This window comes from Narcine bancroftii, chromosome 1 (genome assembly GCF_036971445.1).
Source record: "Narcine bancroftii isolate sNarBan1 chromosome 1, sNarBan1.hap1, whole genome shotgun sequence".
Taxonomy (NCBI): Eukaryota; Metazoa; Chordata; class Chondrichthyes; order Torpediniformes; family Narcinidae; genus Narcine; species Narcine bancroftii.
The window spans coordinates 30,530,099-30,542,299 of NC_091469.1; the positions used below are offsets into that span (position 1 = coordinate 30,530,099).

A 12,201-nucleotide genomic window follows, 5' to 3' on the forward strand; every position below is an offset into this window, starting at 1 on the left:
TGAAGATGCTGGACAACCAAAGGAACTGCTCACACGAACCATTTGAGACTTTCATATGTACAAAACAATAGTTATTTATCGAGATACTAACATTTGTATTATATGTCTATACGTGTGTTATGTTTGGTTGTATGTCTGTATGCTTTTGCATCGAGGTCCGGAGAACACTATTTAGTCAGGTTGTACTTGGTACAATCAGATGATAATAAACTCGTCCATTATTTGTACTGGTGGTCTCAGGTGAAAAAGCACAAAGACCTGGGGATGTTTATTATTTGCATAATTTACTGTGGTTAACAATTAATTCATTTGATAGCATTTAATATCTGCCTGAGTTGTATTTACTAGTGTGAAATCATAAAATTGGGTCTCATTTTTTTATATGTATGAAATTATTCTTATCTATGTCAAGATAATGATGAAGGATTCCAAGATGTAACCCATTACAAATGAGGATGCTTTGCAGTTTTGTGATAATGAATACCCTAGTCAATTATTTTCCAGCTACAATAAAACCAAAACTGCTTAAAGGACACTGAAGAGGCAAAGCCATTCAGATTAAAGAGTGTTCACATATTTTCTAACAAGAGGTGGGCATACGTGACAAATAACATGTATATAAAAGGCAGGTATGTGGACACACAAATCAATATCTCAAAATCTCAATGGGAGACAAATTGGCTGACAACCTCTTTGCTTTTGAGGTTTGTGTTAGTATGCTTTGACAAATTCAGATTGTGCATAGCAGATGTACGCTTTTTTTTGCTGCAGTAAGAATCTCAATATGCACATTGTGCAATGTTTATGGCAATAAATTCATTATTGTTATCAAAATGGTCACAGATTCTTTTTTTCTCCTATCTGCATTTATCATGATCTCAAGTCAAGTCAAATCAAGTTTTTTGTCATCTGATTACACAAGTATAAGTGTTCTCCGGTCCTCAGTGAAAAACATGCAGACACACAACCAGACACAACACACGTACAGACAAACAATACATATGCAGGACAAGTATTTCATCGATACAAATAAATAAATATTGTTTTGTACAAATAAGTCTTGGATGGTTAGTGTGAGCAGTTCCTTTGGTCAATCAACATTCTCACTGCATGTGGGAAGAAGATGTTCCTCAGCCTGGTGGTACTAGTTCTGATAGTTCCTGCATCACTTCCCTGAGGGGAGCAGCTGAAAGATGCAATGTAGAGAGAGGAAGGGGTTCCTGAATAATTTTTCATGCCATCTTTAGACAATGATCCTGGTAGATCACGTCGATGGGTGGGGGCAGGAGTAGTGGGGAAGGAAATTCCAGTGATCCTCTCATCCACTCTTAATGGTCCTGAGGATTGACATTAATCTATTTCACTGCAGCACCTGTCCCACACTGTGATGCAGTCGGCCAGGACACTCTCAATAGAGCTCCCATAAAAGGTTGACATAATGGTGGCTGGTTCCCTTGCCCACTTCAGTCTTCTCAGGAAGTGCAGTCACTGTTGCACCTTCCAGACAAGTGAGGAGATGTTGTGTGTTCAGGATAGGCCACTACTTATAGGAACATAGGAACATGGGAAGTAGGAACAGGAGTAGGCCAAAAATGGCCCATGGAGCCTGCTCCGCCATTCAATACGATCATGGCTGATCTAATTTATGACCTAACTCCACCTACCTGCCTTCTCCCCATATCCCCTATCATGTAAAAATTTATCTAACCGAATTTTAAATATGTTTAATGAGGCAGCCTCAACCACTTCCCTGGTTAGAGAATTCCAAACATTTACTACTCTCTGGGAAACACTATTTTTCCTCATCTGTCCTAAATCTACTCCCCTGAATCTTGAGACTGTGTCCTCTCATTTTAGTTTCCCCGGCCAGCTCAAAAAACCTTCCTACATCTATCCTATCCATACCCTTCATAATCCTATATGTTTCTATAAGATCTCCTCTCATTCTTCTGAACTCAAACGAATACAATCCTAGATGATTTAATCTTTCATCATAAGTCAACCCCTTCATCCCAGGGATCAACCTAGTAAACCTCCTCTGGACCATCTCCAAAGCCAGTATATCCTTCCTCAAATATGGAGACCAGAACTGGACACAGTACTCCAGGTGCGGTCTCACCATTACCTTATACAGTTTCAACATTACCTCCCTACTCCTGAATTCAATTCCTCTAGCGAAGAAGGCCAACATTCCATTTTCCTTCTTAATAACCTGCTGCACCTGCAACCTAACTTTTTGTGATTCATGCACAAGCTCTCCCAAGTCCCTCTGCACAACAGCATGCTGTAGTTTTTCACCCTTTAAATAATATTCAGCTCTTTTATTTTTCTTGCCAAAGTGGATAACCTCACACTTACTAACATTGTACTCCATCTGCCAGACCTTTGCCCACTCATCCAGCTTAACTATATCCCTCTGCAGACTCTCCACATCTTCATTACAATTGGCTCTTCCACTCAATTTGGTGTCATTCGCAAACTTGGCTACTCCACATTTTGTCCCCTCCTCCAAGTAATCAATGTAAATGATGAACAGTTGTGGGCCTAACACTGATCCCTGCAGCACCCCACTTACCACTCTCTGCCAACCTGAAAAACTCCCATTTATCCCGACTCTCTGCCTCCTGTCAACCAATTTTCAATCCAGGCCAATATACTTCCCCAGACTCCACTTTCCTGTAACTTACTGATAAGTCTCTTGTGCGGCACCTTATCAACGTTTTCTGGAAATCCAAATATACAACATCAACATGTTCCCCTCTATCCACCGCACCCATTATATCCTCAAAGAATCCTAACAAGTTTGTCAAACAAGATCTTCCCTTTCTAAAACCATGCTGCGTCTGCCTGATTGAACCCTTACGTTCCAAAAGTTTCACTATTTCATCTTTAATGACGGCTTCAAGCATTTTTCAAACTAGACGTCAAGCTAATTGGCCGATAATTTCCAGTCTTCTGCCTACATCCCTTCTTAAAACGTGGCGTGACATTTGCTGTCTTCCAGTCTGCCGGGACCTGCCCAGAATCCAAGGAATTTTGGTATATGACCACCAATGCATCAACTATAACTTCTGCCATTTCCTTCAGAACCCTTGGATGTATATCATCAGGACCAGGTGATTTGTCTGGCTTTAGTCCCATTAGTTTCTCCATCATTACTTCCTTTGTAACAACTATTTTATCAAGGCCCTCCCCAACATTCGCATCCTTAACTCCGCACTTGGGCATGCTGGACGTGTCTTCCACCGTGAAGACTGACACAAAATATTTGTTTAATGCCTCGGCCATTTTCTCATTTTTTGCTACCAGTTTTCCTTTCTCATCCTCCAAGGGTCCGATGTTAACTCTGGCCACCCTCTTCCGTTTTATATATTTATAAAATTTTTTGCTTTCTGTTTTTATATTTTGTGCCAATTAACTTTCATAATCCTTTTTCCCATTTCTTATTACCCGCTTTGTAACCCCTTGTTGTCTCTTAAAGTTTTCCCAATCTTTCAGTTTCCCACTGCTCTTTGCATCTTTGTACACCTGCGCCTTCAATTTTTTACTCTCCTTTATTTCCTTTGTTAAACATGATTGATTTTTCCCTCCCTTGCTGCCCTTTTTCCTGACTGGAATATATTTTTGTTGAGCATTACAAAATATTTCTTTGAAAATCTTCCACTGTTCCTCAACTGTTTCATCAATTAGCCTGTGCTCCCAGTCCACTCTGCCTAATTCCTCCCTCATCCTATGGTAGTCACCCCTGTTTAAGCATAATATATTAGTTTTAGATCTAACTATTTCCCCTTTCATCTGAATGAGAAATTCAATCATACTATGATCGCTATTTCCCAGATGGTCTCTGACTATTACATCATTTACTCTACCTATCTCATTGCACAACACGAGATCCAGGAGAGCATTTTCTCTTGTGGGTTCCTTAACATGCTGCTCAAGAAAGCTATCGCAGATGCATTTTATGAAGTCCTCTTCCATACTCCCACGACCAACTTGATTTTCCCAATTTATGTGGAAGTTAAAGTCCCCCATGACTACTGCCGTATCATTATTACATGCCTCACTTATCTCTCTATTTATTTCCTGTGCCACTAAACTATTGTTATTTGGTGGGCGATAGATAACACCCACCAATAATTTTTTCCCTTTGTTATTCTTTACCTCTACCCAAATGGACTCAACATTATGCTCTTTAGATCGTATATCATTCCTCACTACTGCCTGGAGCTCATCTTTGATTAAGAGTGCAACTCCACCTCCTTTACCATCCTGTCTATCTCTTTGTACCACCTGATACCCTTGAAAGTTTAATTCCCATTTAGGGTCACCTTGTAGCCATGTTTCCGTGATGGCTACCAAATCATAGGCATGGGTACCTATTTCCGCCTCATTCACTAACCTTATTTCGAATACTGCGGGCATTCAGATAAAGTGCCCTTATGTTCTTTGTCCTTTTAATATCTAGTGACTTCTGTAACCTTTTCTTTTGATTTTTCTTCCCACTATTTTTCTTTGTAATTTTCTTAACACTATCATTGACCCGAAAACTCACTGCACCATCTGATTTTTTACTTTCTCCTCCCAACATGACTTTTCCTATTTTACTTTTCCTGGCCATTACTTTATCTTCCCTACCATTTTCCCTATCACTCTGGTTCCCATACCCCTGCCAAATTAGTTTAAACCTTGCCCCACTGCTGTACCAAACATACTTGCCAAAATGTTGACACCTTTTGGATTTAGGTACAACCCATCCCTCTTGTAAAGATCATGCCTTCCCCAAAAGAGATCCCAATGATCTTAAGTGAACTCCAAAGAACCTGTTGCTCTCCACTTTCCCTACTGCAGAAATGGTGATGTGTAGTGGAGGGTGCTCATTCCTGGTCCTCCTGAAGTCCACAACCATGTCCTTTATCTTGTTCAGGTTTCTACTCTCGCACCATTTTATGAGATTTCCCACCTCTTCTCTGTAGCGTGTCTCATAGTTGTTGCTGATGAGGCTGACTACTGTTGTGTCATCTGCAAACCTGATGACACTCTTGGAGCTGGATCTGGTGATTCAGTTGTGGGTCAGTAACGATAACAGGAGCAGACTGAGCGCACAGTCCTGAGGTGCGTGAGTTCCCAGCGTGATAGTATTCAATATTCTGCTATCGACCCAGTCAGACCGTGATCATTCTGTGAGGAAGTCCAGGATCCAGTTACTGAGAGGGCTGTTGAATCACAGTCAGGATACCTTTTCTGCCAGTGTCTGGGGGATGATAATATTAAACGTCGAGCTGAAGTCAATGAACAGCAGTCTGGCCTATGAGGCATTGTTTTCCAGATGAGCTAGGACAGAGTGAAGTAACAAGGCTGTAACAGCATTTATGGACCATTCCTTCTATAGGTGAATTGAAATGGGTTCAGCATCTCTGAGAGGTGTTCTTTGATGCATTCCATCACCAGATGCTTGAAGAGATTCATAATGGTGGAGATCAGTGCCACAGGGTGGTAGTAATTCAGACCTGATATTGTTGCCCTCTTGGGTACTGGGAAAATGGTGGCTGCCTTGAACCCTGTGGGAATGATGGACTTCTGCAGTGAGGCATTGAAGATGTCCGTGAAGACCTCTGTCAATAGGTCTGCATAGTTATTCAGTACCCGACCAGTAGGGTTCTCCTCACCTAGTCCGTGACTATGCAGGGGGCCCGTTCATCAGTAGGACACGGAGTTTTCTTTGGCATCATCCTTTTCTTCTCATCAAATTGTGCATTGAAGATGTTCAGTCTGTCCGGATGGGAGGCGTTATTGTCCTTAATTCGCAAGGTTGACTTGTGATCCTTTGTAGTCTTGATCCCTTGCCACATATGCCTCGTGTCACCGGTGTCACACAGCAGTCTGTGGATATGCCCCCACTTTGTCTTGTGGATTGTACGGGAGCATTTAGCCCTGGCTAATCTTAGTGCCATCCTACACCCTGTCCTGAAGGCAGCATCAGTTTCTGGTTAGTCCTGGAGCTGTCTAATGAATCTCCCATTCATTCTTCTCAGTAGAATAAGCTCAGTTTTTCAGTCTAGCTGAAATCCCTCACTCCTGAAGCCATTGCAGTAAACCTCATTTATTCGACTTTTACATCCTCCCTAACTAGACTCCAGATGTGCCCTAACAAGTGTTTTCTAAAATTCTTTTAGAGCATTCATGAAGTGCTTTTGTATTTACGAAGCCCTGGACCTCTTTTGCTTTATTCTTGGGTCTGTCAACCAGATTTATAGGCATGGGTGGTTAGCACAATGCTGTTACAGAGTGAGTGACTGTGGTTCAAATCAGCACTGTCTGTAAGGAGTTTGTACGTTTCCCCCTGTGTCTGCATGGGTTTTCTCTGGGTGTTCCGGTTTCCTCCCACCCTTCAAAAAATGTACCAGATCATAGGTCACTTAGGTGTGATTAGGCGGCCCAGGCTCAAGGACTGAAATGGTCTATTTCTGTGCTGTATGTCTAATTTTTAAAAAATCCTAAAAGGTTCCTCTTGTTTCTGCACATCTTTGGTCTATTTTGCCTCTGTTCACAGAGGTTCATGATTGTCCTGTTATAATGTGACAAAATCCCATCTGGGTCTTCCATTACAAGTTCCTGGCCACAGCAACCTGTGATTAGCAGCCAAGTGACACAAGTAGTGGACCTGTTGTCTCACAGGCCCATTCATCTGAGTTCAATCTTGACACCTGGTTTTGCCTACCGTAATTCACACTATCTTTGATCCTACGGTCTTTCTCTGGGTGCTTCAGTTTCTTCCCACAACTCAAACATGTGCTTGCTAGCCTAACTGGCCACTGTAGCTTGCCCCTGCTATGTAGGTGAACAGATGAATCTGGTGAGGGGAAAGTTGATGGAAGTGTGGAGAGAATGAAAGTGGATTCATATGGGATGAAAGGAACTGGGTTGGTTGATGATTGGCAGACTTGCTGGACCAAATTCCTCCATGACTAAAATCAAGTTTATGAAAATTGTGATCAAAATCCATAACATTTTGTAGAGATTGCATGCATGCCTGCTTAACATTTGCAATGTATTTTGAATATCTGCCTTTACTTGTTAAAGAAAACAGAGATTACAGATTTTTTTGAGGAACCTATTATAAATTACACCTAATTCCTTCCCTGTTGGGAGACATGAATTATTTTCAAATTAATATCTTCTTGCATAATTACTACCCCTGATTCCTTTTGAGCAATACTGGGAAAGACAAGTCAGGCTATATTATACACATTCATCAGTTTAATCTAAAAAGATAATGCATACCTTCTATAGCAAAGGGTTTCCCAACAGTTAGAAGCTTGCAATCAGCATCAATGGAGACTTCGTAATCCAACAGTGCTTTGTCCATTACAAAGGCATCAAGGTTTTGTGGATCATACCTGGGTTGAAAGTTCAAGTTGTAATTAGAAGCATAAAACTCATTCTTACAACAACACAGAAGGAGGACATTCAGCTCATATAGTCTTCCCTGGCTAATGGTTGAGCAATTTTATTGTCTAATTTCCTCTCACCTTATTACCCTGTACTTCTACAACTTCATCTCTCTCTCTCTCTCTCTCTCTCTCTCTCTCTCTCATGCCCATTTACTCCCCTTTGATAATTTACACTAAAGAGGAGCTTACAGAAGTCAATTAACCTGCCAGCACATCTTTAAGATGTGGAAGGAAATTGGAGCATCAGGGAGAATCTCATGTAGTCAGCATACAAACTCCACAAAGACATTACCCAAGAACAAGATGAAATCTGGATGACTGAGGCAGCAGAATCACTTACATCTACCTTATGTTCTCAAGGATTTCAGAACACCATATAAATATGAAATTAATGGCTTTAGCTTCCTATAGTTTTGTTAAAATTTAACATATTTCCCTTTAACATATGATATGGATCCTTCAACTGAAGTCTTTGAAAAATGTTATTTCTTAACAGGAATAAATAATTAACTTATTCACATTTGTAGCAGACTATCACAGAGAGGTAGTAATCTTATATGAAGTTCAAGTTTCTTTTAAGCATGCCGTACTTAAAAAAAATATGATTAGAAAATGATTTGATTGGAGAACAAGCTTAAGAACTAGAAGCAAGAATAGGCCTCCAGCCCTTCAAACTTGCACAACCATCTGGGAAGATCATGGCTGCTTTTGTACTTCAGCTCCATTATCCTGCACCATATCCACAACCTGTGATTCTTTGAACATTCAGAAAAACACCAACCTGCATGTTGAATGAAGACAACAACTGAACCTTTGCAGCCCATATGAGACGATTCCAGAAGTTTCATCACTATCTGATCAAACAATTTTCTCTACTTATTCATAAATGATCTATTCCTCAGCTATGGAAAACAACTCTGCATGCAGCCCATCAAGCCCTTTCAAAATATTGCAAGCTGAATGAGATCTCGTCTTCTAAATTCTGGAAAATACAATTCCCAGTTCATTCAATCTCTCCTTATATGTCAAACTAATCATCTGTAGGACCAGTCTAATGAATCTTCAGTGCACTCCCTTGGACATGAGCATCTGTTCTTAGGTAAGTATGGAAAATATTGATTCAATATTTCCAGGGCAAAACTTTCTTACTCTTGTATTCAAATCTTTTTGTCAGGCCAACATATTTCTTGGCCTCTTAGATGCTCAATACACTTGCATATTAGCTTTCAGTGACTTGTGCACATCCATACTCCTTTGAACATTAACAGTACCCAATTTATTTTGCGTGCACCAAAGAGAATAATCTCACATCTTTCCACATAATTCTGTTCTCACCATTTCCCTCATCTGAATCCTCTTTTTGTCTCATTACATCCTCATTCATACTCACAATGTCACTTAGTTTTGTATCATTAGAAAACTTAGAAATATGCCAAATCATTGATGCAGGTTATGGTTCCAAGCACCACATTCTGGTGAACAGCAATCTATACCTTCGCACTCTTTCCACACTGTTTGATACCATTTCTTAATCCACGTCAGTACATTACCTCTAATACCACATGCTCCAATCTGCTGCGCAAAGCATTATTGAATGCTTCAGGAAAAGATAAACACCACATCCATAGGATCTCCCCTCCCCTTGCCTATTATATTCATTACATCCTCAAAGAACTTCAGCAAATTTTTGTTTTATAAATCCATGTTGTGCAGCCCGATTATTCTTCTTGAGTATTCTGCGATAACAGCCTTGTGGTGATACAACCACTACACTGGCCACACTCCTACCTGCCTACTGCAGGTAGGCAACCTGGGAGACTGGCCCCACCTATTTGCTGTCAATCACCGGCCCTTATAAAGACTCGAGCTGGCCCCTTTGGGAGTAGTCAGACACGTGGAGCCAGGAGTATACTGAGACTTGGTGTGTACAACTTTAAGCTAATTAAAGCCTGTTGTACAGTCTGTGGGCTTTGGGTCAGAATTATTCGCACAGCAGCACTCACAAGCCCAGCACTTTCCCTACTGTTTCCTCGACAGACACATGAACAGACAGGGAATGGAGATATACAGAACAGGTGCAGGCAGATGGGATTAGTTTAAATCAGAGAGACAGCAGATGTTGGAAAACTGGATCAACACTCAAAATGCCGGAGAATCTCAGCAGGTCAGCCAGCATCCATGGAAAGCAAAAGATAGTCAATGTTCTAGACTGAAACCCATCATCAGGAATTTCCAGTGAAGGTTTTCAACTTGACTGTCTTGTGTGTTCCATGGATGCTACCTGACCCGCTGAGTTCCACTGGCAATGTGTGAGGTTACTTTAGATTGGCATAATGGTCAGGGCAGATGTGCAAGTTCAAAGGAACTGGGCTGCACTGTTCCATGTCCTGCTAACATTAGCTATGAGGTCAGTAAGTCCCTCTTTTCTGTCTCCCATCTTTGGTAAATAGAGGAGTCAGATTTGTTACTTTCTGGCCTGCTGATACAATTCCAGAATCTATTGGACAATAAAAGCATGCACTGTCTCTCAAATCATCTCTTTTAGATTCCATGCACAATAAATTACTTTTTCAGTCAATATACAATCTACTTAATTGAATAAATATTTATGAAGAGTCATTTATTTTTAGATCTTTTTGCTGCAGCAAAAAATATTTAAAATGCTCAGCATGTTTTTTTAAACAATATACCATGATGGAAGGCCCTTCTGGACCATGAAACCCAATTAACATACCCATGCCACCCATTTTTAGAGGGTAGGATGAAAGCAGAGCATGCAGAGAAAACCTCTGCAGGTCATGGGGACAATGTACAAACTCATTACAGACAGCAGTGGATTTGAACCTGGATCGGTGGCGATGTGATAGTGATGTACAAACCTCTATGCTAACCGTGCTTCCTTGTGAAACCTTCCGGCTATGAAAACACTTCTGAGTAAGTCTAGTCACATAAACAGATGTCCTGCTCTTTAGTGGAAAAATTAAATTCAAAATGCAATTTAATGACTTGACAGAAGCATTTTAACTTCTGAATGAAATCTAGACTTGTGTTATGGGAAGTGATGACTATTGGCATAGCCTACGTACCTGTGTGGCTGCACAAGCAATCATCAGTATGTGGTGCTTATGAATATGACAGGACATCATACTGTCATGTCCTTCATCTTAAACAGGGATAAAGAATCATATGGCATTGATTTGAAGCATAAGCCCAAATTGTATTGCTCAATCAACTTCACAAAATAAAATGACCAAGTTAATATTCCATTGCACTTTATGGGAACTAGAGGTGCATATATATCTCTGTTTCCCCCCCCCCCCCCACATTATGGTAATATTTACTTTTCATTTTATAATAATGCATGAGGAGCAGCTCAGCCCATCCAATCCATTCCACTTCCCAGAGGGGCTTCCTCCCCTCATTAATTCCTGCAACCCTGCAAACTATTCTCCATGTCACATCCCCTTCAATTTTTATTGCCATTAATCTACCCTGAGGAGGAATTTGCAATGGCGAACTAACTTACCTTCACATCTTTAACATGTGGGAGGAAAAGTGAAGAAAACATGTAAACTCAGCACCAATATCACTTAACGAAGGGATCAAACTTGCATTCCTAGAACTGTGAGACAACAGTACTACCTACTGCCACCATGCCACTCATTACGAACAATTTTGTAGCTCATAAAGTGCTGTAGAGTTTCTTAAGGTTATGATAGGTCTCATATAAAGGTACATACAATTTCTTTTTATTTATCTTTACCTTCAAACTATTCACTAAAATAGAAAGAGTATAAATCTTTGGGAGACTTTTATATCTCACTAATCTGAAGAAAACAAACAACCTCAACTTTTCAGATTGGGCAGGTAATGTGGTTTAGATAGATGGCTCATGGCTACCCTAACCAGGGGAATTAGAAACATTGTCCACAAACTCTAAATATCTGTCCATAGCTCCAAGATCCTTTCTCCTTTGTTTCTCTAACACATCTTCCTTTTCATATATGTGGCTTCCCACTGCAACAGTCTTTAATTATGCCATTTTGGATGTGCACTCCAGAATGCTAAATAAGGCATTGCTTCCTATAGCAAGCACTGAAATCGTGCACCCTCCATTAAAAAAAAAATCGCACATAAAGTTGACAGTTGGGCAGTTTTTACACACAATTAGGCTAATTTTGAAGATTGGCCCCATGTGTGTATTGGGCACATTCTCAGAGGTCATGAATTCCATTACCTAAATCAGCACAGCCAGGTTCTTGGTAACAAGTTTAGAAGTGAGATGGGTGAAAGATTTTTAATGGGGAGAAGCAGTCTCTCTTGCTCTCTCCCTCGCTCCCCCCTCCTCTGTACCTGCCATGAGATCAGACTCATTTGCTTTGTTCAAGAACCAGTGTGTTGAATATACAGTACATTGACATGCAGCCACTCTAGAGTCGAGCACAAGAGTGGCTGTCAGGAGAATTGTAAACGCATTGCTGTTAATTGCCATTACACCGGTGATGACTGAATGCCACCATTCCCGCACCCAAGGCCAGGCTGAACTGGCGTGACTGCGGGGCCAAGAAGAGCAGCCTGTACCTGAACTTCATTTCTCATCCTGGAATAACTCTTCCTGGCTTCAAAGGGGAACAGAACATGCATATGGCGGGGGGGTGGTTGGGGTGAACTCTTGAATTCTCACAGCTGTAATTCCCCGCTTACTTCACGAAAACTCCAACTCTTCCTTTATTTTGCAAGAGTCCACTGC

The 12,201-nt window shown here is 40.8% G+C and overlaps 1 protein-coding gene across 1 annotated transcript in view; it reads right to left on the reverse strand.

Annotated features, from left to right (window-relative positions):
- grin3a (glutamate receptor, ionotropic, N-methyl-D-aspartate 3A) overlaps positions 1-12,201 on the reverse strand; it is a 170,104-nt gene that overhangs the window by 38,324 nt on the left and 119,579 nt on the right. Inside the window, exon 5 of the mRNA XM_069921265.1 lies at positions 7,282-7,397. Within this exon, the coding sequence (XP_069777366.1) occupies positions 7,282-7,397 (116 nt within the window). The remainder of the gene's footprint in view (positions 1-7,281; positions 7,398-12,201) is intronic.